The sequence below is a fragment of the Ischnura elegans genome, chromosome 3 (assembly GCF_921293095.1).
Source record: "Ischnura elegans chromosome 3, ioIscEleg1.1, whole genome shotgun sequence".
NCBI lineage: Eukaryota > Metazoa > Arthropoda > Insecta > Odonata > Coenagrionidae > Ischnura > Ischnura elegans.
Genome location: NC_060248.1, coordinates 62,553,164 through 62,580,471, shown reverse-complemented (window position 1 = coordinate 62,580,471; position 27,308 = coordinate 62,553,164). Strand labels below are relative to the sequence as shown.

The 27,308-nt window shown below is 38.2% G+C and overlaps 1 protein-coding gene across 3 annotated transcripts in view; it reads left to right on the top strand.

Moving 5' to 3' along the window:
• LOC124155910 (small G protein signaling modulator 1-like) overlaps nt 1-27,308 on the top strand; it is a 269,608-nt gene that overhangs the window by 197,960 nt on the left and 44,340 nt on the right. For all 3 annotated transcript variants that reach the window (XM_046530127.1, XM_046530126.1, XM_046530125.1), the window contains exon 4: nt 25,307-25,469. In XM_046530127.1, the coding sequence (XP_046386083.1) occupies nt 25,307-25,469 (163 nt within the window). The remainder of the gene's footprint in view (nt 1-25,306; nt 25,470-27,308) is intronic.

The window sequence follows — 27,308 nt, the reverse complement described above, 5'->3', positions numbered from 1 at the left end:
TCGCGCGATTTTGCATCGGAATTTCATGTCGAGTTAGACTCGTTATTTCAGCGCAAGGGGTTAAAGGAAGACCTCCTGTGCCCACGCTCATTCATGTATTTATATGAACTCGCTATCTCATTCTGAGCGCCCTCAACTCGGCTTTCTGTGTTCTCATGACCCACCAATTAGTCTTAACGTCGCCTTCTCCGGCTATCTCCATACGCTTCCCCTCCTACTCATTCTCCCGCTTCTATAACCCCCTTCTTCCCCACCACCTAGCCCGCATTCACCTAGGGATTAAGTCGTAATAGGCGGAGAAGCAACCTTACGATGATGAAACAAAGACCAGGCGATCCCACAACGATTTGGGTGAATACGGACGCGGGCTAAATCCCAGCTCATGAGTTTGAGCACGAAAAATATGAAACAATGTTTAAGAGAGCCCCTTTCCTTCCTCTCAGTTTCTAAAGGCCGTTATACACGGGGCGCGTAATTGCGCAATCTGACGTATCTACGAAGGCGCAATCAAAATTGCGTCGTGTAAAGAGGTTTACTCACGCAGCTTTCCCATAGCCTGTATCACGAGCCAGTCTTTCGAGTATAATGGTTATTTAGTTAGTTTTAACATTTTTACAATGTTAAGCGATGGTAGTAGTGATGTTGACGACATGTCATCAGCATGTAAGTGGTAGCTGATTGGTCGTTAAGTAATCGCGAATTCAGTGCTTATCCCATAAATCAAGCGCGACAAAACATAAGGATGCCACATGAAACGGGCCTTGAACGCACCAATCACGGAGAAGCCTCCCGATATAGCTCGCGGCGCACCGCTCGAAAGAAAAACTCGTTTGTCTTTGAAAGCGGACCCCCGCGACCTCTTGGTGAACCGCGAGATACACCGGTACCCCTCTACCTCGACCTGCTCTTTGTGCGCGCGCTCGTAACACACAATGCATTTTTGTAACCTTGAGGTACTGCGACCTCTACCTCTATCATCACCTCTTACCTCCTCACTATGCGAGTACCCTCAGGGTACGTTATTGCGCAATCTGGCGCGTGTACCAAAGTGCAGCCAAAACTGCGTCGAGCAAAGCGGTGAATTGCAAGAACGCATGCGAGAATGCTAGTCGGCAAAATAGCCTGTCCTCTAATTCCAAACTCGCATTCTCGCAATTTCAGTGCTAACCTGCGCAATGACGACACGGAATTAGGACTGGGGCTATTTTTCCATATCACGTCAGTGCATTTTCGCATGCGTTATAGCAATTCACCGCTTTGCACGACGCAGTTTTGACTGCGCCTTCATACACACGTCAGATTGTGCAATTACTTGCCCCGTTTAAAACGGCCTACTTAGAGAAAATACCTTTTTTAGATTGAGTGTCTGAGCAAATCCCCAGGCTTATAAATAGTAATAGGAAAAGGAATAATTTGAAGAAAATAGAGTAAAATACCCCAAAACAAGGAAAAAATTGTGTCTACGCGTTTTGCTGTCCCTCTTAATCAACGGGACTCACTTGCAAATCAAATATAATGAACAGACAGTGGGGAAAAGATTTTGATGCGAACGATTTCGCTTTTTTCGGTATCATCAATTATTATTGTTCAAGTTTATGGTTTCATGGCTTTCTCTCCCTCTATCGCCCTAGATTTCACATAACGTTCTAGTGGGACCACCATAACCGTAAATCGCAGCTCAGTTGTTTGCCAATGACCAGAATTTGCTGTTTCATTCATGCTAGAAATTCATTTTATAGCTGGTATTTCGTGTGTAATTACCGCCCCTGGTCTCTTTACTTCTAATTTACCTCCTTTTCACCTCAACTTCACCCCCTCATTACCTGTGCTACAAAACAATGTAAAAAGTTGGAATAGAGAAATTTTCACTGATAGGATTTGTAGGAACGTCCAGCTTTTAATGCCTGTAAAGAGGCATGATGCGGATTAAACGAAGCCACAGAAAAGCCGATTGTTAACCGACCGCAATTCTCCCTATGCACTCTCACCACTCTCTGTGAGAGATAAAATGTTTGAAATGCTGATAACTATGCAATGCTAATGCCATAAGTTATAAAGAAGAGGACTACAGTGCTGCGCCTGAAATGTAAAACGTGATTTCTGGCTTGGCGTTAAATGTGCGATTCGGCTGCCGCATTCATGCATTCAAATTCCCAGTAGCGATTAATACCCTGGCCCCCGAAACCAATGAAATCCGGAAGAGAGATGAACATATTGATGATATGTAATTAGTTCGAGCTCCTAGTACCGACCCTGGGGGGTAACGTTTTCCATCTAGAGTTGTTGGAGTAAATATACCGTCATTGTTAGGCAATTCATTGAATCCACTGTGACTGATGCGGAAGAGAAGTTTCGGAAAATCACTAGAATGTTCTTAGAATGCTTTCTGTGTTCTCTATAGTTAAACATCTCCTTCCGTGTAGATTTTTCAGTTTTATTACCTTCTCCGGGTCACATTTACGAAAGGATGTGAAGGTTACCAGTCCCATACCCTACAGCATCTATGAAACGGTAAAAATTATATGATTGTGTAAAATTTAAAGGATTTTTAGGACATAATATTTAAGCTGCTATTCATTTGAATGGGTTTTGAAAAGTACCATATTAACATATGCTTTTGTTATAATTGATCTTTAAAATACTAGAACCTTAAATTTTCTTAGCGTAAATGCCTCCTCGAACTGTTTATATATCTTTTTTTCTGTGTGAATTGAGATTTTACTGGAATAAAGCTTGAGCACACCTCTAGTGCACATCCACTACGGTACCAAGGTGGTATCCGCCGTATTATGTTTTGTCAGCCTAATGATACCCAATGGAGCTGGAGAATATTACGAGTTTGGAAACGAGGGCTTTTGAGATCAGAAAAAATGAAAGTGGCTCCATTCATTGCCCGGGGAAAATATCTTATGAACTCCTTACTGTTTCCGTGCACGCGTGATGATTATTTCCGACCGCAGAGGAAAACGCCGGTCATTTCCTTAAACAGACGGAAGTATGAGGGAGGGCACGAACTAAACATCCCGTTTCTATATTCTTTTTCTTTCTGCCGGCATCACTACACTCTCCCTCGACTTGAGTTTTAAAACGGGGAATTGCATTGTTCCCGCGAGTGTTATTGCGGTCATGGAAAAACGTCCTTTTTTCACCCTCAGTCCTATGACTATTACTGAGCAATTCTATGCGCATGCGCGGGACATCTGAAGCATTCTTTCGGATTCTGCCTACGCGCGTTTGCGGTTTTTGTCGTTTCCGAAGCCTCTTTTTTTTCCTTTCCATTTTCTCGTCCGCTTCCTGAGTTTGTCATTATTTCGTTCGGATAGCACACGCCTTCACGTTCGCTCGCTGTATGCGTTCTCCGCATATAGCGAGAAAAGCGCGCTATTTTTTCGCGCTCTTTGTGGAGCGGTTGATGAAAAAAATCCACAGAACGCTGTAACAGGTTACTATGAGCCCGCCGTTTCCTTGTTTTTTTCGACGTTCCTCCCCCAACGTGCCTTTTTTCCCCAATTTCACCCGCTTTAATTTCGTGTTCCCTGCTGGGCGAAGAGAAGGGAGGGAAAAGGAGAACACCGAGGCGAGGGTGGCGACGCCAGTTTCAAAGTGGCAAAGGAGAGAGTTATGAAAACAAAAGGAAACGCTTCCCGCGCATGGTGGAAAAATTTTTTGAATGCTGGGAAAGTTCATTCATCACCGATCTCGAGGAAAACGTTTTTTATATAATTTCGGAGTCCCCCACCCCTGGAAATAACAAAACGAACTTCGTCAAGAGTGTGGGTCGATGATGCATGGTCCAAAATAATCGACCCCTGAGCTTAATTTGCATCTATAATTCTCTACTTTGAATAGCTTTGTGCATTGCGGAGCTGAAGCTCTTGTAGTAAATAGTAAGAGTTATTGCAGTAATTAGAGACATTAATATTTATCTTTTTAATGAATTTCACGATTAGGATAGTGATTGGTGAAAAATTTATCCAGCATTAATTTGATAAGTTCTCTAGTTAAGCTGTTATGAATCGATTGTTGTGGAAAGAGTAGGTAAACAAAGGGTGAAGCTGAAGTGTCTGGAGGTACAAGAGCGTACCCAGTATCAAAACTAGAGGGGAGGAAAGCCATGGTCGTTCAAGGTGTAACATTTTACATTTTAGCATGGAAAAGGAGAATGAAACCAACATTTTAAGACAATTATAACAGTGCTTTATTAGTTTTTAAAATTATTTGCTTAAAAGTATTTTAGTCATGTCTTTAACTAGTATTAAAGAGAAATTGTTGAAAAGTTTTGGATCGATCCAGTCTGATTTTCCTTAAAGACTATAGCGATTTTTGCTTCTAGGGGCGGCGGGGGGGACAGCTGCCCACTCCTGCCCCTCGCTGGGTACGCCTATTTGGTGACAGGGTTGCTATTTACCTGCTTTGAAAGTGTAGGGCATTTTCTTTCTTTGGACTTGTATTGGACTCATTCGGGCTTTTTAAAATGTTAATAAATAATTATTAATATTTTATAATTTTTTGATTAATTACACATCTAGTGCATTGATTGATCGCAATATCTTGGATGTATTTTATCGTTATTTCGCTGTATTTGATCAAACACTCGTGATATAATTTTTACATTTTACTGTATTTAGCTCATCCGAAGCCACCTAAATAAAAGCCAAATTTAAGCGCATCTTATGGTAATATTTTTTATTAATGTTAATATGGATGGTTTGACTGAAAATTATCTTTTTGAAAACTTATCCCGTTGGGTCCCTTTGAAAGTAGCTCCATCCAGCCATTGCCCGTTATCAATCAAGCTTAACATCGCCCTTCCTATTCAAACTAGTAATCGTCAGCAGAGGTTCTAAAAAAGAAAGTATGAGCCGTTATTGCTAAATAAAAATTTTAAATTTTTTTAACACATACAATTTTTGATGCATTGTTCATGCTCAGGTATGCTGGAAAGCTTTCCAATCTGATTTTAGCAACACAGCCATTCTTGCTTCACCTATTTTTCACCCGGTAGATGTTAACGGTGAAGTACTGCAGATCTTAGGAGGATATAGGGATACAAAATTTGATGCCCATCCGTCTCGAAGATGGCAGAGTTGATATTGTACCATATGTGCTCTGGATTAAATCATTATCACACCCCACATCATGATAGCCAATTACAATCTACTCCCTCATTTGGGCGTCATCAATCAACCAGGGGTAGTAGTTCTTTTTTTTTAACCCACCTTCGGTTAAGTGCGGCTCTTAACCCCCTCCTGTTATACGTGCATTTTCGTTCCCGCGAGTGCATTATCTCATGAACCTCCGCCAGCGGGAAAGACGATAAGTGAAATGAGCGACGCTTCCGTTCTTAGCGGAGCTGGAAGTATACTTTTGAGGTCACGGCTGGTCGCACGGCTCGTCCGGTTTTCCATTGAATGTGATTATGTCACGGTCCAAGTCGTCATTTTAGACGGATAGGTTTTGTCGTTGTTCGAGGAGATTACGGCGGACTAGCCTGCGGCGTACCTTTATCGAGTCAGCTGCCATTGTTCTTAACGCATTTTACTTGGCCAGGATTCGAACCAGGATCTCCCGAATTGGCGTCAGATGTTCCACTCCTTTGTATTGTACACTCTGTTTTTAAAAAAGTGGTAGAACTCCTGGCACGAATGGGGTGGTTTCCTATTATTTTTTATTGCCTAAATCGAAAGATTATTACTCCTGGAGTTCATATTTCACGCTTTTAGATTTTTAAATGACGATATCTTTTTTTCGTGATTAAATGAAAAGTGAAAATTTTTTAGCGCGCGAAAACGTGACGGCTAAGTATGATTGCTGGGAAAAGCCCGTGTGACGTCTGGCTGCTGCTGTGTGAGGCCACCTGGGTGCGAGGCTATGAACTAGCTACGATGCAGGCGGCTTGCTGCCGAGCATGGCGGTGGCGTAGAGTATCCTGCTAGCAGTTAGTGCCTGGCTTAAATAAGGATTATTAATGCCCTATTAAACAAAGGAAAATTTCCGGCCATAGGTAATTTTAATAGGCGATTATTAAGAGATATTTCCCTGAGCTCTGTGCCTCATGCATGCATTGTTAATCCCAGACGACGTAAAACTCCCGACTTCTCGTATAGCATCTAGGTCCCTGTGACGTCACGTGGAGTGGCATCGCTTGGGTGCCAATCTGGCCATTTTCAAATGAGGTTAAAATTGACAGTTGACATTCGTCTAAACTGGTACTTCTAAAACCAAACAATTTGTATATTATGAATACACTAATGGTGGGTAACGAATCGCAATCAATACCTTTCGTTTTCTTTGATGAAGGAAACTACTATGTTTGGAAGACCCGGTATCGAATTCTGGCCTATGTACATGATTTTTCTTTTGCTATCATCCTGTGTAGGGCTAGTATTTGCAGTATCTGCTGAAAACTTTTCGTGGGACGGACAACCATCCTGTCCCCATTGAAATCGTCCCCGCTTTTTTTACATTCTGTGAACTTATTGAATCGTATGTTTTACCTAACTGTGCCTGCCGAAGCTTATCAAAACGCTTATACTGGAGGAGACTCTTAATAGGTGCCTTGGTTATAAAATTCGAATTTTCTTTTAATTTATATTAATGCTTTACTTCGGGAATGGTCTAATTGTTTTTGTATTATTGAAAAATATTATGCCAAAATTTAGGATTGTTGTACGGTTATTTCTTTACTTATTTCGAAATATTTAGTGATATTATATTATAACATATTCCATAGCTATAAGTTTGCTTAACATATTTATTATATATTAGCGTATGTAAAAGGCAGCAGGGGAACTCCTCGCCATTTCTTCCGCGCTCCGTCTCCCATGCAACCCTGATAAAGGCAATGAACACTGCGTGCGCAGTTAAATGGGAAAATGTTACCGAAACGGTTTAAAAACTAAGCAAACTTGAATTTTAGTCCAGGAATATGAATTCCTTGTTGCTCAAGTTTAAGAAATAATGAATTTAGCTGATTCGTATGTTTAAATTCCTCTTTCATAAATTTCTGTACATTTAGGAATCTCATCGTTTTATATTAGTTTGCATGCTAAACTCAGTTCATTCTTGGTTCATTATTTCGGTCCGTTAAGCGATTAGGACCGTGTAACTTATTTTATTATTATCGATGACCTAACTCGAAAAATGTGCTCTTTTTAATGACTCTGAAACACAATATTCTATCCGTAGGATAATGTGTGCAGAATTCCCTACTTAAGTTTTTCCAGTGCCATGCATGGTAATGAATAATTTATACTAGGTGATTAGCATTTGAAAAATGTTAAATGAGTTCAACTTTTTTCTGTGGTAGGTACTCTCCGTAATTAATTACCCTTTCAAGTTCCTAGTTTTCTCCTAGAAGTTCTCTGTCATATAAAACCTGATCTCTCCTCTGATTTTACGTTTATTTAAAGACAAAATAGCAGTGTTCTTTCTTGGAAATCTTAAGCGATATCTGTAGGCATGCTCTTCCTTCGCGTCTGCGTAAATCGCCCCTATTAACAAACTACCAACCTTCTCCCGCTTTCATTTATCTTGTTTAGGTTTCCCGCTGTTCATTAAATGGAAACCAATTAATGCATATCTCTTTAATTGGATTTGCATTGGTAACTTTTTGATGGGTTAGGCAATATAAATAAAAATGCTGCGGCGATTCTAAGAAAAAGAAACTTTTTTTTGCATTCAGAAGCCGAAAACAATTTTTTCATTTTTTATCGGGCCTTTTCTGAAAAAGTTTCATTGTCACGTCAGTCTCACTATAATGGATGGGTTTATTCGTTGACCTACTTCATTACCTCAACCTAATATTCGTGAAGTGTTTTTATATCAGGCATGTATGACGAAAGATATTCATTTTCATCGATCAATGAGCAACCATTGCTACCCGCAAGTGGAATAATTGTAATTCGTCACTTCATACGTTTCTAAATATAATATGGTGCTATGCGTACAATCTGTGTTTTTACGAGTAAATATGAAGTTTTACGCATTTTGAAATATTTCTCTTGAATTAACATTTTTGTGAGACGGTAAATTTAAAATAGTTAGTGCGTAATAGTTTATCATATCTTCAACTCGGCTTCGCGATGATACATTAAATCATTCCTCATTCTTCGACGTACCTACAGTTGTGAAATTGAAGCAAATATAAATAATAATGTTGTATTTTCTGGCTGAAAATAAATGCTTTGTGTTCCGTTTGGTGTACGATTATCGTGTCTCTGCCTGTATTTCCACCTATAATTATTACTCTGGTGGCTTCGAACCTTCTTCACTTCATTTTAAACTTTTTATCATTAGTTACTCCCCAGCAATGATTGAATGCTTGAGGTTGTCACAAATTTACAGAAAAGAATATGTATATCGTTTGGCGTATGTTGGATTCCTGTCCACTAACTTTACTCCGGAATATTAAATGACGATATCTATTTTTCGCGATTAAATGAAACGTGAAAATGGGAAAACGCGCGCGCGAAAACGCAATGGCTAAGTATGAATGCTGGGAAAAGCCCTGGTGACGTCATTCTGGTTCCCGCTACCGTCGTTTGAGGTGACCTTGGAGTGAGAATATGTGCGCGACGGCCGTAACCATGCGTGCGATGAAGGTATGATCCGGTGTGAATGACTCTTTCTCGTGCTTTGTTGCGTTGCAAGCGCTGGCATAGGCAAACGCCATGGAAAAGTCTTCATTCAAGCATATCATGTGTAGTTCCCGCGTTTTCTCGCTGAATGACAACAGTTCTGTCGGCTGGGGACATTGTCCCCCCCGAAAATGGGTTGTCGCACGCTATCTAGTGCAACCTTATCACAGTGAACTCTGGCGTCGCTCTCGCCAGCTGTTTCGATGGGAAGTCTCTAGGTGTACCGTTGTCCGCGCCGCCTACCAGCCTCTCGTCAAACCAAATGCTTTTGAATCGCAAATGATAATTTTTTAAGCGCGCAATACAAGAAGTGTAATGCCGAGTAAACATTTTTGTAATATATTACATCATTTTTCAGTTTAATCCTCAAATTATTCATCTCATGCCTACGTAAATTTGTCGCACCCGCCTTTTATGCGTCTAACAATAACGTTTATGATACCATGACTAAACATATTAAACTAGCTATTGGCCTCTAATAGTCTTCAAACATAGACTGGTAAGTGCAGCGTCGTACAACTTTCATTTTTATCTCGGCATCTGGTTAAAATTTTAATGATGAATTATTTTGGCAGAATTTGGACAGAAAATACAAAAGACAAAGCATGTACGATAAGTGAGGCTAGCGTGGTTTAATATATCATAACGGTCAGTATTTCACCACTGCAAGTTGAGTTTTCTGAAAACCCAAATGGTTAACATCCCGATCGCTTTTACTCATGAAATTTAGAACCTAGGTTTTCTCATTAGTTAAGTTTTGCCTATCAATGACGTTTTTATTTGATTTATTATAATTTTTTCTAGTTCTAAAATGACAATTTAATAAGCTTTGCTGAATATTATCACTAAATCAGCGTAATTTAGAATGGAATTTTTTAAATCTTTGTTTTGTTGACGCTGTCAACTTTTGAATTTCTGATCGCATTGCCGCGAATAAAATAAACTCTTGCCAATTAGCGTTGGTTTTCTCTAATACATTTTTACTTTATCTTCCGAAATAAGAGAACCACGTTATATTCATTTAATTTTTTTTGCTAATTCAATTGCTATTAATATGCACTTGGCATTTTATAAGTATTTCAATTGCTATTAATATGCACTTGGCATTTTATAAGTATATATCTGCATGATATTGATTATTGCTTATTTTGTGGTATGATCTCGAAATAATAGGTTTCACGTGTGTACTTTATAGCATTGCGTAAGTATCGTTCCGAATCACCGTTCAAAAAAGTCTCTAGTTGCGTTGTACGCAATATGACATTTGGTTAAGCTACTATTGATTTATTCCTGCTAATATCTGCGCGATCGCTTCGTCAGACTTCGCCGCCATTACTGTATATTTCTCTTCCTCCGTTTTCATCTGTCAATTTTAGGCCTGATCTTTCCGCGAGGGAAATTTTATATTTGACCATCATTGCCCTTTTAAAAAAGTAACTTTTTTTAAAGACGATAATTCGTTTTATCAGTATTTGGCACGGAATTCACAGGGAAGTTTTTCAAATATATAATCCTCTCTATGCTCTACGATTACAATAGAATCAGTAAATTAGTTCATGAAAATTCGGTTCAATTAACTCTCCATGTCGTGTCCATCCATCCTGAATATCCATTGCGTGATGTGTGAATTACCTTGCTGAGTAATGAAACTGTTTTCATGCTTAATCTCATGGTAATATATTTCATATTAATAAAAATATCTGTCGTAAATTTTTCGAAAATATTTATCTTACCACCTTTTCAACACATATTGCATCATCATCAAGACCTAGATTTAGGTGATGATGATATAAACGTATTGAAACCACTTGTCTTTTAAAACTTATTGTGGAAATTTTACGGTTCGTGTTATTTTATAATTATTTTATTGAGTTGCGAGTTTTGTTAATATAAGTTTCTTTCCAGCTGGGTTCGAATCCTGGTCTCGTAATTAGTATTTTTCACTTCGTGACCACTTAAAGCAATTCCTCCGACCACGCCCCCGCCTCTTTTGTGAGATAAGATTTATGTCGCTCACGTGCGTTTGTGTTCAGATCCTCGCTGATTCGTGTCTGTAGGGCTTTGTATTGATTGTTTTCGATGACTTTCGACGATTATAAATCGTTTCTGCACGTGATAGTGATTTCTATCACGTTGCCGCCGTTCGGCGAGTGCACATCTGTCCTGTCGTTGGCTGCTCTCAATGTCACATTCGCCAATATTTCCAATTGCAGTGGCAGCTATCATCCGGATCAGGATTCACCCGACATCGCGTTTGCCGTAAGCCATGTCATACTCAATTGTCATCACCGCAATCTCCAATATAGATAAGAAATACCATTGTCTGTGCCGACGTGACGTTATAATTCATATCCCTTCAAAGGAGCTTGCATTATTCCATGCATTCATAAATAGTATTACAAATCTGTGATTATTATTTTATACCGCCTGTAATTCTTCTCTTTCGTTGTTCAATTCTGTTTTTTTTTATTTCTCTGTGGCTCTTTATCTTACCCGAAAACTTAGAGGCTTAGCCGGCGTAATGTTCTTATCTGCTAGGGGATTTTTTTTACACTTATTCCTTATATTGAAATAAAGTAAATCCACCAAATCTTTTTTGTAATGATAGCAATTTCTTAGCACTGCGAATTATCTTAGCAACGTAATAATTAAAAAGATAAACCTTGTAGTACGTATTAATAATATAGGTATGTTTGTTCTTGATATGAAAATTTGGTTTGGTTATTACATAATAGGTGTACGTGGCAGTCTAGTAAGTGGATCGCTCTTTTACATACCAACGATTCCGGGGTTCAAATTGCGGATGAATTCTTCGGATATTCCAAACGAAAATGCCATCCAATGAGTCCGACGTGGCCCAGGGAAAGGAACAAGGAATCGCCCCCCTTGTCCTAAATGTGTGTAAATTCACGTGCATTTGGATTAGTCTGAGGTCGCCTCTACCCTCAGTTATCTCCATCAACTTTAGGGTTGAATCACTGAGTGAATTCATTCCATTGTGTTTCATCTGTAAACTTTCGTTTTTCCCTCTGGTAAATGTTAACAAAATGCCTAAGATAAAAAGATAATTAACCTCGAGATGTAATGAATTTTCTCATTCATCTCATTAGAAACACACAGTTTTTAAAAATGAGTATTGCGAAATTTTCAACCTTGATGTGGTATTGTGTGATCTATCGAGGTGAATCTAGTCGCTGAGTTAAAAATTAACGTTGTGAAAGAACGAGTAATTGCTATTAAAACCTATGCCCGTGTCTAACACGAAGCTGCGTTCATCGCAATGATATTTCTGGATTATTTGCTTGAATTACAGTTCCGATTAAATTATTTTACTGCTGTAGTATTATTTGGTTCAGCAAAAAAAAGAGAGGCGAATTTCGTCCGTAGGTAAATTTTTCGTTCGCTTCAATGAGGCGTCACAGATCCGATACCCATTGTTATCCGATGGATATCATCCCATTTTCAATTTTGACTCCCAATCTCGCAATCTCGGGTCACAAGTTCGGGTGAAAAACTCCTCTCTGCGTGGGACTCATGCTATTTGGAAACTGTCATCGTCGGCGGAGGGCACGTCAAATGGACGTGGATATTTTTTTTTTGTTCGCGAACACGATCCCATTACGTCGTATCTTCTGTGGGAGAGTTATTTTTGGAACTCTGAATTTGTAATTTTTTCAGTCCGTGGAAGCCAAGTTGTGTATGTCCAAGTACCTACCCCCGCCCACCTTGATGAGCTTGTCAGTTTTAATTGGCTTCGCCGGTATTTCACCGTTTGTGAACTCGGGGCGGACGAGTCTTGATACGTTACTCGATGGCGCCCTTCGTTCGGATCCCGTGCGTAGGTGTAGGGACTGAAACACGCGTGCGCGTGCTAGTGCCGCTTATTGCGTGGGAGAATGGTGCAGTGCTTATGATGAATCCCTGCAGCATAATTAAGGGACCGGTGCTCAAAATCACCGCGAAACCCTCCAAGAGTAAAGGACGTTTGAGAAAAAAATTGCAAAAAATCAAAAAAACACTAAACGAACAGTTAGCCTCATGGCTCGAGGACGTATATCAAATAAATTTACGTGTATCGGACGACTGACCTCAATTATAAGAATATACTGGGTGTTGTGAGAGCGAATCAATAATGACCTTCCTCTGAGACGTAGCGAAAAGTGGCTTCTTCGTCAAAAAAAATTTCAAGGCCCAGTGGCTTTTGTGAAAAAAATGACATCAAATTTTAATCTTGGAGTGTAGGTCTTAAAATTGAAAATCAAGTTTTGCCCAAACTTCGGTTTATTCATTTACCATCACCAGGGCTTGAAATGAAATTGATTAAATTAAACATAAATCAAATTTGACCATGAATTGTATTAGCTTAGTGTCCGTCAATTAACATTGCAAAAAGGTATGTCAATATTCTAGTCTCTTCTTTTTTGTGAATTTCACGATTTAATTTTTCTTTTTTATTATATTATCAATAAACCATTGTTTCAACCCATTATTTTATTCATTCATCGAAGTTATGTACTCATTTTAATTTTAATCCCTGATGGGGGTATATAAATAAACCAAAGCGTATGAAAAACTTGAATTTCAATTGGAGACCTAAGATCTATATGGGACACCCCGAGATTCAATTTTTTTTTATTAAATGTAGAGGTCAGGAAAAGGAAAAAATGATGCGTACCGAGCTCTTATCTGTCGTTATTGAAACCAGTCGTCATCTATAACTTATTGTGGAAATTTTACGGTTAATTTTATTTAACTATTATTTTGTTGAGTTGCGAGTTTTTCTAATACAGTTTTCCAACCAGCTTGAGGTGATCTTGGTTCGAATCCTTGCATATGCACATACACACCTTTCACAGTCTAAAAAAGATGCAATTGCGAAGTTTCAAAAAGCCAAAACTTAGTAACTCATCCCTCAAGGTAAACACATACCTACTAGGGCTTATGCGTTTGGGACTAAGATTGCAGCGGAAAATCGGAAACCACGAGTTCCCATAGCGTATTTGGGATAGAGCTTTCCCCGAACAAATCTCTCAATACTCTCTGCTGGGGATTTAACCGGGAGCCCCAGGATGGTTAGCCAATACTCAGTCCAACAAATCAATTCGACCCCCAGATGGCGTTCAAGTTGCTGTAGCCAGCTTCGGCACGCTGCCCCTCCTAGTCGCAATACATCTGAAAATTCGCAACCAGCACAGCAAGAGCCTGGGGAATGGTGAGACAGAGATAAAAATAACGGCAAGGAATAAATTGAGGCGGTAGAGAGTAAAATACTCTCATGAACCGTTCCGCCTTCGAGTCATGAAATGTGCGCTACCGTTAGGTGACGCCAATTAATCTCTCAAGGTGTTTAGCAGACAGGAGGAGGTGTTCGTAAAGCTTCGTTTGAATTAAGTGCTTTTTTCCAATCAGGTATTCCCACCCGGTTAAATCATATTCATGCGTAGTTTACGCTAGCAGAAAATTTTCTGTTATAGAAAGAATTTTCGTTTTAGTCTTTTTTAATAAAAAAAACTACTAAAGCGGTTCCTGGAACGTATCTTTCTCTCCTCTTGCCTTAATTTTAATTGATTTATCGAAACCCAGACTTCTGGAAATTAAGTAATTGCACTGGATGTCACGGCAACAGGAGACAGGTAGATTACGCCAAGATAAGTTATGTATTAAGCAAAGTAAGGCAAAGGTGTTAAATATCTCTCGCAAAAGCACTCTTGCTGGGATTAAAAATTAACACATTACATAGCGAAAACAACCAGAAAAAAATAACTAAAAATTTTATCTGGAAAATACAATTATTCAAAAATGTTGCATCTCATTCACTGTGAGATTCATTTGTCATTGATGCGTTCGAAGCGTTTTTTATACCAAATGATATGTTATTATCCAATTAAAGAATACTGTATAAGGCAAAACAAAAGATGCAAGCGGATAAATATTAAAAATTTGGAGAAAAACACAATGAAAACATTGTAAATTTAATTACTATTTTGAGAAGAAAAAGCCGAAGTTTTCATGGCTTATGCTGCTGGTAAATCACTGTTGGATTTGCTGCCGAGTCAGGCTCTACATTATTCATTACATTATTGTCTACATTATTGTATATTATTGTCTACATTATTGTATTATATCTACATTATTGTGGCTCCATTTCGAAAGCCGAGCCGTCCATCATCCTCAGGACTGGAAGTCGTATCAAGGAACTATGCGGTATTTACATAGGCAGATGTCAATCACAGGTCACATGAGCCGACACCTACCTATGTAATTACTGGACAATTCCACGACACGACTTCAAGCCCTGACGAAGATGGACGTCTAGGCCATCGAAACGTTAGAAATAATGAAGGGCCTTTGGACCGACTGGATTCCAAACCCGACTGCAATTTATCATTATTTTGAGAAGCTTTGACGACATTATATCCTCATGTCGCGTTAGTATATTTTATATAATTTATCTGCTTTTTCTCCAGCTGAGTTCTAAAAATATATTTTTATTCCTATCGATCGCAAAATTCTTCAGCACATTGCCCGTAAGGTATTTTGCTTACTTATTTTTTTCTCCCTTTTTACCGCATGAATCTCTCAGTTTTGAACTTAGCATGCAATATCGGGAGACGGAAGAGCATGGCATTTCATCCGTGTGTTTTTGTGAAAGTATGTTTTCATCATGTCAAATAAATGGCGATAATGTACGGATTTGGAAAAAAAATCCTTTTTACAATTTCACTGAGCTTTTGGGTTTGTGAGTTCGTGGGAGTTGATGTTCCATTTTTTTCTGTGTAAATAACATCTTTACATTTCGTAAGCTCGTGACGATATGGCATTTTGAATCCTTTCACTCCCATTGGTGAAAAACTCTTAGGCTACGGCTGCTCTCGTGGATGTTGGCTCCCACCGCGTCGGTGAATGGAGCACTCCAAACCCTTATTTATAAGCATCGTGGAAAAGGCTTAAGACCGGGTGCGTACCACGTTCGATAGAATATTCTGGTCTCAAGTATATACTGCGGCTTGACTCTTCCCGCAGCTACCCAAACCGCGCGCTGTGTTGTATGATTCAACGTTCCTTGGGTTGCACCACACATTTTCGGGGAAAGGAAAAATTTCCCTATTTTGAATCCGGATTTCGGGAGATTTCCGTCGTATACACATCTCCTGCTGAGGAGAGTATTTGTTGGAAAGAGATTCTTTCTGATTCAGGTGCGGATCGCGAACGGCCCGAAACTTGTCCACTCTCCGATTCTATATCGAGCGGAACTTCCGGTAAGGTTTTTTGGTCATGCTTGCACGTCATTCAAAGTTTCTGTTGAGGCCAGCTGAAACTAAAGGTATTTTTCTCACACTCTGCACTTATTTTTTTCCAGAGAACCACTTACAAACAGGTACTTATCCGCCTAATATAATTCAAGAATGATATATGAGGCAAAAAACTACCTGTTTGTGAGTGGTTCTTTGGAAAAAAACAAGTACGGAGTGTGAGAAAAATATCTTTAGTTTCAGCTGGCCTAAAAACCGTACTTTATTTTTTCCGGCATTGTTCTATTCAAATGCTAGAATTATAGTATTCACAAACTGGTGGTGTGAAGGAAGCATTTAAAGTATGTACTACTCTTAACAACTTTAAAGACAGGGATTTTCTAAAGGAAATTACTGGAAGGGAAAACTAACTGATGTGTTGGAACTTAAAGGCTAAAATTTTATGGAAAATGCAGGGGAAGAACTTGAGGTTGAAGTTGACGTGGTGTTGTATGGTTTGGAAACATGTTCATGTGGGAGCTTGGCAACAGACTTAGCCTTTCGATATTTGAATATGGAGGAGGATAGGAAGAGAGAGATGGGCGGCAAGAAAGGCAAACGACGTGGTTCACAACATGACTGGTGAGAAGTGTTGTTGGGAGTGTTTGGGACTTGACTGACTAGTCGTCTGGAGGACACAAAGGTACTTTATTGAGTAAAAGATGGGGGAACTATGTTGGTTTGACGTGGAAGAGAAAGGAAAAGTTTTTTCAAGTAAAAGAGTCGGTAGAACGTAACCAAAAATGAGTGAAGAACGATGTCATGTGTGAAGCTAAATAAGTTTTCCTGGATATACACAATTACTTATACCACTTATTTTTTATCAGAGCGCGACCCGGGTTTCAATGAATTATCGTCATCTTTAGGCGCAAATTATGATTTGTTTATCTAATTATTGTTACCTAGTTACTTGATGAATTTTAAAACGGACTCCAGAATAGGGGAAAAGGATGGGTAGATATAGATATTCATAGATATTCATTTATAAGTGTACTGTCCTGACTTTCGATAATTAAAAAAAAATTAAAATTAAAAAAATATTGAAAGTCAGGACAGTACTCTTACAAATGAATATCTCTACCCATCCGTTTCCCCTATTCTGACGTCCGTTTTAAAATTCATCAAGTAACTAGGTAACAATAATTAGATAAACAAATTATAATTTGCGCCTGATGATGATGATAATTCATTGAAACCCGGGTCGCGCTCTGAAAAAAATTAGTGGTATAAGTAATTGTGTATATCCAGGAAAACTCATAATGGAATACCACAAAGTAAAGCAAAAGTTGTTGAATTTTGAAGCTAAATAGCTTGCAAGAGGAATACTATACGACTTTCTGAAAGGAAATACAATTTTATGCAGGGTTTTAATATAGCATCAAGCTTCAACTTAAATTATGATCATCTATCCCCCATTATTGTATAAAGGATGTTAAGTGAGGATGGATTTATGCATGAGTGGCGGGATAGGGTTGAAGGTTAAGGGACATCAGGATATATATTCATAGTTTGTTGCTTTGATCTTTCGTTCTTATGTCGTACTATATTTTTTTCCATGCCGAAGAAATCTTGAAGTCTACTTTTTTAGTTTAGCATTTTACTTTATATTTTATTTTTCCCGGCCTGAGAAGAATTTTTAAAGCTGCATTGCGTATTGCAATTAATTTTTTCCTAGATTTTAAGTTGTTCAACATCACTATTCTTGTGCATAACCATTCTATTCAGAGTATTGCTGAAATTATACTAATCAAGTTAATAACTGGTCATGCTTTGGAGTTTATTCGCTGCCAAACCAAAATATTTCACGAAAATTTTTCTCAAAATTTTCGTGAAATATTTTAAGTCCTCTTTTACTTTTTGGACTATTTTAAGTGCCGCTGGTAAGTCAGATTATTTCCCTCCCCTGTAGTTAAATATTATTTCGCTATTTAGTACGCTGCGTGCAAAAGTATTTCATATAAGTGCTTCATATCCTAGTCAGGACCTGTAAGAGTAAAAATGGATAACAATTTTCTTCACTTGTTGCCCGTTGTGTCTCTATTTGCAAATTTCATAAAGAATATATTTTGAACCAAAAAAAAGCTATTTTTCCGTAGTTTTTTTCTTGATCGTTTGCTTTTCCTCGAGTACTAAATCTTTTAAGGTAATGGAGTGTAGCCGTTCTGCAAAATAACCGGTTATTTCTATGAGAAATAGAATTTTTCCAGCGGTGGCTATTCCCATGGTGTCACTGTCCCTAATCAAATGAGCCATTAGGATCTCTTGAGAGTTTATTTTATTTTATTCTCCGGAGGCGACGTTTCATTACAAAAGGCTATTGTTTCGTAACGACGGAGTTTCTAAGGCCGGTTTACTCGCCCTTGAGATCCAACTTGCCCCCTTAGCACGTGTCTTGAGGAGCACGATGTACTCAGTTTGCTTAGTGTCTGCTACTGCTGCATTGACCGCAGTCGTGCACATTTTTAAAGAAAAGGAAAAAAAAGCTCTTCGCGTTAAATTCTGTGGTTCTTGTGGGTAATGCGATGCTTGCATTGCTGATATTTTCGCACTTCCTCTTTCTCATGGTCATAGGTTACTGCGCGCAACTAATTTATTATTCATGGAATCAGTTGAGTAAAACGATCGCCCATAATCCGGCCCGTTACCTTAGGTACATTCGTGTAAAGGTCGTTTTACATGGTGCACGTCATTGCACAATCTGACGTATGTGCGAAGGCGCAGTCAAAATTGCGCCGTGTAAAGCAGTGAATTGCTAGAAAGCTTGCGAGAATGCATGTGCATGAATGTATGTGAGATGGCAAAATAGCCCCTGCTCTAACTCCGAGCTCGCATTCTAGCAATTTCAACATCTTTTCAAGTGCTAACCTGCGTAATGACGTGTCCCGTGTAAAACGGCCTTCAGAGGCTGGCTGATATTGTCGTGATCTAAAATATAATGTGGTCTCTCTCCTACGAGAAACAGCACAATTTTTCCTCAATTTTTGTCCATCAAGTTAATCATATGGTAGCTGCTTCGAGTACAATAAGGGTCAACGGGAATTTGGTGTGACTGCATCCGAGAGAGGTGGATTCAGGGACGTTAGCAGGAGTCGTGCTATATCTTTGGGGCCTATCCGTTGAGGGGTCTCCTATTTTTATGCTCGGAAAAGTCTGGGCCTAAAGAGTGGGAGGGTCACCGTCCTCGCTCCTTTACATACCCGTATAGGATGCTGACTCACCTAATTCCTTTTGGCCTAAAAATATTCCATGAACGTTTCGAATCATCAAAAACTGTTTCTATTTCTTTAAGTAGCCCGGATACGATCTTCTTTATTCTTGAGTCTAAGTTTCGGACTCCGAAACCTTAAATTTAACACGCAGGCGATGAAAGATATTTTTAATCCTATGACCTTTCTTCTTGAAACTTTGTGTAGATAGCAATTATTGATGGAGATGATTTTTTTGAGAATATATTTTGGATATTTTCAGCCCCTCCTTGTTGAATCCGTCGTAGATCTCCAAACAGAAACCCTTGACGCCTGAGATAGGCCAGGAAAAGGAACTGACCGCCTAACCCTTATTGTGAGATTCACATGTCTGTGTTTTGGTGAAAGGGGAGCCCTATCCTCCACCGAGTATCCAAACCAATCGTCTGGTTGAATCACTGAGTGAGTGAGTGAACTTCTCACAATCTTTGTTTAGAGTTGGCTGGCTTCAAACCTATCCCATAACGTATAAAATTTCTTTTTTCCGTCCTACTCGTTTCCTTTGCGAAATGAAGTAATCCTTCGATCATCTCATCTAATTGTTAATCAAGCCGGTCTTTCCTGGCGCCTATGTAGGAGGCGAATATGTCATAGTACTATTTTTGTTCTTGTGATCCATAGTTACAACCAATGCGTTATGTCGTAAACATCGAGCATGATGTTTGTAAGTCTTTGCTTTGATCTCCGGGTCTCCATCAGCTGTCCTCATCAAGAGAGCGTGTGGGAGGCGAAGGTTTGCCAGCACTCTATCAAGGTCACAAAGCCATACTATCGGCTATTGGCTCATGATCGTGGAAAGCCTCTCGTCCAAGGATATCTCGTCGTAACAGATGTTTCTGGTTGCTCAGAAAGGGGGCGCGATTTCCTGGAATATTGGAATATTGCCGAGAGGAATGGGACTGGAATACATCGAACAACACGGCGGCATGGGTTAAGAGGACAAAGAGCTACTACTCCAGCGGTGTTTGTTGTGACCATTACTTGTTTGAAACTTGACGCTATCAGTTTTAATAAATCGTTTATATTTATTTGTCCTAAATAAATATACATATGTATTTCATACTGTGTATCGATGGCTAAGTTCTAACAACACGTATCTCAAAAACAGCAACTTTTCATGAGAGCAAAATAACAATTAATTTTTTAATTATACATATTTTTAAATGAAATTAAAAACCAAAAATACATAAAACTGCAAAATAGGCATACATTTGCAAACAAAGAATTGTTTTTTTGCTTGAATTTTATTTTTTATTAACAGTATCGGCAATATTAAATCATACCGGCCAAATTTTGAGATACGTGTTGTTGGAACTTGGCCATCGATGTATTTATTTCATTATAGTAGACCCATGTCATTACCCGTATGGAAATTTTAGATCGGGTATGATTTAAAATATAGATCAGAAAATGAACTCATTTCCTCCTGGTCTTTATTGTGACGTGTTACTTGCTTCAAACTTGCCGCTATCATTTTATACTGTGTGTCCCAAAAAGAATGACCCGATTTTAACTTGTAATAATATTGAAACAAATGTCACTAGGCAAGCGAAACAGCGCCAGATGTGATCAGCATTGTTTAGAGTTTAAGAAAAATCCGCTGAATGTCACTACGAGCGCTGATGTGGAGCGTGCAACTCTTAGACCATTGGTCTCACAATTAGGTCTAACAATAAGGTGCAGGCAGTCTCGCTGAAGATGACGTACAGGACCGCGAGACCAGGCTTTACACTCTTGGCCTCCTATTGGCCCCCTAACATAACACCGTGCGATTTTTTAATTTGGGGATATGTTAAACAGCGTGTTTACGTTCCTCCCTTACCTCGTGACATTGATGAACTAAAAACAAGAATATCAGCTGCTGTAGCTTCAGTGACAGAAGACACCTTACCCTCAGTTTGGGATGAATTCAGCTATCGGCTAGATGTCGTCCGCGCAGGCAATGGAGGACATATTGAACATTTAAGATGGGTTTTCATAAACTTTTGTCTTTTGTGAGTAATTTAGTATACAATATGTTGATGTTAAGCCCTTCTTCCTAATAAATAATCTTATTTAAAATCGGGTCATTCTTTTTGGGACACACTGTATATATTTTTTCCAGAAAGTACAATTTATTTTATAAGTAATAGTTGCGGGCGTGTCTTGGTGGAAATCCTTTATCAAAGGAGTAGAAGGAAAAAAATCTTTGCAATTTCCACATGGTGATATATTTTTTCCGACCTTGAAAATGTTACGCTTTAACGAAAACAAATATCGGACGATCGGACAAAATAAATCACCGTGTGGAAATAGCTAAGTTTTTATTCCTTCTACTCTTAAGTGCATTTTTTTATTTATTGGTAAATGCTAGCTTGGGTTTTTGATTATTTGACCCTTTTCAATACCCGTATGGAAATTTCAGATCAGGTATGATTTAAATTTTGATCAGGCAACAATATGACTAAAATCCTGATCAGGTTTTACATCGAACGGGATCAGATTCATTTCACGGCTGATCTGATTTCAGGAAATACCTTGTAAGGATTTAAATAAGCTCATTTCCTAGTCTAAATTTTGAATCATATCAGATATAAATTAAAATCTAAATTTTGAATGAGATCTGATAAAAATATAGATCAGGTTAGATCATTTAATTTCAACTTAGGTCTGATCTAAAACTTCCCCAAAGGAGTAACTACATTTGATGGTAGTCATATCAACGATTAAAATTCCCATGCCTGAAAAATGAGAATGTGGCCAGAATTATTATGAATACCATTACTTCTGGAAACTCCAAGATAATTATAAGTTAGTCACCTGTCTCTAAAAATGAAAAGTTGAACTTTTCATAATTCGGACACAGTTTATTGGTAAATACTGGCTTGGGTTTTAATTTATCATTTACTCAGTAATCCAATCCGATAGTTGGTCATGATAGGTGAGGGTAGACCTCACCCCAGGCGAAGCCTAGGTCTGTAAAAATCAAGCATCGATGGCAGTGGGAGCAGTTCCATCTCCTGGTCCACCTCTTACTTCAAGAAATTTTTGTCTGAAGCGTTACTAAGTTTCACCCGGGAATTGAAACTTGGTCCCTCCGATCAGCAACCTAATTCTCTACCCGCTGGTGGACCACATTTCTCGTTATTTTGTGTTTGAATTGAAAATTTCATGATGGCTGCGTAATTTTTAAACGTCGCAACGTACGTCGCAAAAAAGGCGAAATACGACAGGTCTAGCTGGTGTTGTCAGGCAGAGGTAGGAAGCAGACTCAACGAGGCCTTATTGTTGCGCAATGCCCTGACGCGCGTCTCCCCTGTTCGAAATTCGTCATCCCATCACTCTGCGGTTTTATATGATAGCATTCTCGTTGTGGAAGAAGTTGAAGCTAATTATCTCGTCAAAATCTGCGGTTACGTAAGGTTTTCGATGTGGTATTTGACATTTGTCTCTGGTAAATGTCCATGAATAAGTCGAAAGGGCAGTTTTCAATGTTTTAATTACCACCCCGTCCTGAAACTGTCACTAGTAATTCTATTTAGGCGAATTAAAAAAAATAAGAGTTCTAATTCAGAGCCTAGTAATGTATGCTCCTTCCAAGAGGTGGTTCCCATGTGGGATAGGAAGAGTTAAGAGGCTTAAGAATTTATTTGCTACAGGAACAAATGTTTATTCTGATTCTCCTTTATTCATGGTGCTAATAAATGAATTTTTGAGAAAATTATTATCTTATACTCTTCCGAAAGATATTTTTGATAATTATTTTAGTTTAACTAAAAAATAATATGGGCAATTTTTCACGAAATTAAGGTTAATCCCGACACGGGTTCCAATGTAATAAAATCATCGTCGTCATTTTGACTACATTTTTGTTGTAGACACAATATACGCTATGCAAATGTAACAGTTCTCCTTGACTATTTTTAGTCTGAAGGTAAATATAGTGTCGGTGGTCCTGGAAAAATAGCACAAAGCCGTCGTATCCATTATGGTTTCTGTGATGGATCGTGGAGAATTTCAAGTGTCTTCTGTGACATAATAAGATGATCGGGGCTAGTAAAAGAGAGGTTGACTGTATTTCACTCCAAAATTTTTGAAGGACTATTTTTTTGTTTTTTTTTTGCAATAATATCCGTTTGCGGAGGCATACGAATATTTTTGAAGTTCTTTGAAAAGTGGTTGAGAAAGTTCATTTTCGTCTATGAATGCTTGTGAAAAATTTCCCTGCCATGCGAAACTTTTCTCAAATGCATTTATCGTAAGTGCTGATAAACTGTTTACCGTTTCTTTTATAAAAACTTTTACCAATACTCCCACTCGCTTCCTTAAACGCCCACATCAGACGACGTAAAGGCATGACGTCAGGGATACCTTTGCATTTTTTGTTAATTGACTTGCGGGGGCGTATAATATAACCTCTCAGTTTTCAGAAGGCTCAAATGCCTGCCGGCGATAAAAACTTTTTTTTTTTTAACGCAAGCATGTTGTTTCGGAGGGTTTAAACTTCGTCGTTCGAGGTATATAAGTTAGGAAAAGTGTGCACGGGAGGCTGGTTGAGAGAGGATGGATCTAAAGTTGGATTCGTGAGCTTTTGGGACCCTGCAAATGTTAAGCCCCTTTTTTTCTCGTTCGAGCTACCTTAGGCGACATTAACGACATAACTCACTAAATTTCCAAATTTGTGAGGGGAAAAAAATATTTACGCTGCAGAATATGCTAACTCTCTCATCATATTTCATTTAAAATAGTTTCAAGGATATTGGGCAATTCAAAATGACTATTTCATTCTGCAACTATTTAATCTAAAAATTCTTACAGCAAATTGTTCATAAATGATGAAAATGTGAAGAGAAAATTTTTGAGAAAACGAGGATCAAAAATTCCTGGAAGTTTCGTACCGTGAAAATCTAGGGAATTTGCAATAAAGAGAGCTTTTAAAAATTATTATATTTTGAGTTCATCGACTAATTAAGAATTCTTTCGTACTTTTCAATCTATTTGTTAAATGGTGGACTAATATGCGCAGAAATTGTAAGTTGCTAACTATTGTGTATCTTGGTTCTTGTAGTTTGTGCGTCGTTCTGCTTTACCATTGATTCAATGTTCTTGTGAAATATTAACTTGCAAAATTTTAAATTCAATACATTTTGCATGTTGATCAATAGAGAAAATTGAATAGATCTTCTTACGAAACAAATGTTACATTGCATTTTTGTTGATGACGCGTGTTTCAATGGAAAAGTGAGTTTAAAAAATGTAAGTTCCTTATAAGGAAAAGGAAATATGGCTACAAGCATTTAGGATTCTGTTTGCAGTGTTCGTGTTTTTGGGGAAACTAAGTACGCTGTATCGCAGCTATGTTGTCTCATAGAAACTATGAAATTCTGCTTGTGCAGCTACACGTTTAATTCTGTAGGCAATAAATATGAAGTTTGCAAAGAAAATACTGAACTTCTACGGCTTTGTCCTGTCGTTTTCCTATTTTTAGCCCTCTTGGAAACTTTAGACGTTGCTTCATGCAGATGAAAACGGTTTATAGTTATATTTCATTTTATGGTCTTAAAATATAAATAATTTTCTGGGTTGCATGAATTGATCAGATAGTTTGAAATAAGATCTATACTTTTTAAAGGAAGCATTTCAGCGGGATGCAAATTCCAGATTACCGTAATCAGCCTGGTATTCGGTGTAGCTTTTTAAAATACCATGACGTTAAAAACAATACAACTTTGTAAAATTTCATTGAAATTGAAATTATGCGACGTCCCTATAGCCGCAGATAGTGTTTCGAGGTATGGATTAGAAGCAATAAAATTCTAAGAAATTTTACGCCGTTGAATTATTATCATCATAATTGGTCGTGATAATTTTATAAAAATGAATAAAATGTGAATTACTCATTCTGAAAGCTTCTTGGCCGTATTCACTCTGAACAAGCTCTTGCATCCGCAGGTTGGATCCGTCCTTTGTCTACTAATTAGGTATTGGCTGCTGCTCCGATATGATATACGTAAATCGAAACTTGAAGCTTTTACGTGGTGGAAGGGCTCCGTATTTCATTATTAATATGATATACGTATATTAAAACATGTTTCTGCATATTTTTTAATTATTGTTTCATCGCTGACGTATATTTTTCCCTCTTTCACAGCCGCCGTGGAGGCATGTCTTTCTCAAGGACTTCGCCGAAGAGCTCTCGGTCTTTTCAAGAGCAGCTCAACGACTGCGCTGCTTCATAAGGTGGCCAAGACCTTTGAGCCGGCAGCAACCATCTCCCAAAAGGTCCTCGAGATTGAAAACGCCGATCCAAACAGGTAGGGTAAGACATTCTGGTGTCTCGAAGAAAAACTGCTTGAATCACGTGTCCGACGGAACACGTGGGAAACAAAATTTTCTGTTTGTCTCCGTAGCCTAGGTTACGGAATAATTTTTCCTCCTTCACTACGCAATTATTCCGAAGAAAAAGAATCGTTGTGAAATAACGAGACTGATAGTTTAATTTATATAATACCCATATGACTATGAATATGATGCCGTGAGAGGGAAAGAACACCTCATGGAACCTTTATTATATTGTTATTGTCTGGTTCTATCATCACTGAGTCAAACTTGACCAATTGTTCAGTTTCATTCATATTCATCTTCGTGTAATAATTGGAAAACTTGATTACTACGGCTGCTGATCCGTTGCACTTATTTCTTTCAATCCCCTTCTTTCTTTCTCACTTGTAAAAATGTGAGGTAATGAAACAATAGAACATTTAACTTAGTTGTTTTTTTACTCACTAATCAATCACATAATTATATTTTTGTAATTATACCATAAGAACTCAAGACTAAAAACTTTTAATCGTTTATTCTATTGCTGCGTACCTTTCGTGACGTTCAATTGCTGATATGGTGAGTTAAATGTGCACATCAAAATGTCAACACGTATTCACTCCTGCAACGTATTAGCAACAAATTGGTCACAATTTATTAGTGTGTTATCTGCACCGATGCGTCGAAACACTTCTATGCACGCCTTGAAAGTTCACGATATCACTATCGCATGGTTGCAGTGTTTAGTTTGCACTAGTTACCGTTGTTTGTTCAAGTGATGAAATTGTAATTTTAATCTTAGATTTCAATAATGTAACTTTTCCTCTACAAGTTATAATTCACGTTGAAATAAATGTCGCTTTATGCTTCCCATTTGAATGTTGGAGGTTTCAAGTCTTTCAGCGTGAAGGAATTAATGCCGAAGTGATACATTGTGTTAGTTTAAGTTCTGTGTCTCACAAGTATTGGAAATGTGATGTTTACCTGCATTTATATCTGTGATGATGTCGTAATATTTTTTCTTTAAAACAACATACTTATACCGTAGCCAATGCCTTTTTTACTGTAATTTTCAGATTTCTGTTATTTATTTGTTATATCAACTCTAAAAAAATCTCTCTTCTGAAAACTAAAAATCCTTCACATCATTTAATCAATCGTTTAACAACAAAGCAAGTTGACAGTTTAATTTTCCTCCAAATCTGAATGTAATTACTATTGACTTTCAAAGAATAATTATAAAATATTGTAAAATACACCATATAAATTCATTCAAGAGACAAATTATCTACCTGGAGGAGCTACGTTACGCATCCTAGTATTCAATGTACTTATCATTAAAAGACAAAACATATAAACAAACACAATAATATTTCTTAGTGAACTGGTGAAATCGAATAATACGTTAGAAAGGCACGTCAGTGATTCTGCACTCTCGGGAATCCTTTCAAGAGCGTGACTCAACGAATATCTAATTGCTAAACTATATAACAATTTGGCGGATGAGAAATGGACGAAATATTTTTTTCATCCTGTAAGGTATGCTATTTATTAAGCTTGTCTGTTTAGCAGTGTAGTGTATTTAAGTATTTTAGGGGTCGAAAGGGCCCTGCCGGAAAACAGATGCATTACGATGCTGATTTCGGCAATCGTTTTTCAAAATCTGCCTCAAGTCATCGATACTATTAAAATTCGTATTTTTTGCGCGTATTAGTTGACGCAACATTCGATAGAGTTGCAAGGAATCCTGCATCCAGGGGTAGTAGGTAGTCACTTCTTTGCGGCCTTGCGTTCTAATTCATTTATTTGAATGGTCAACCTCAAATTTTATA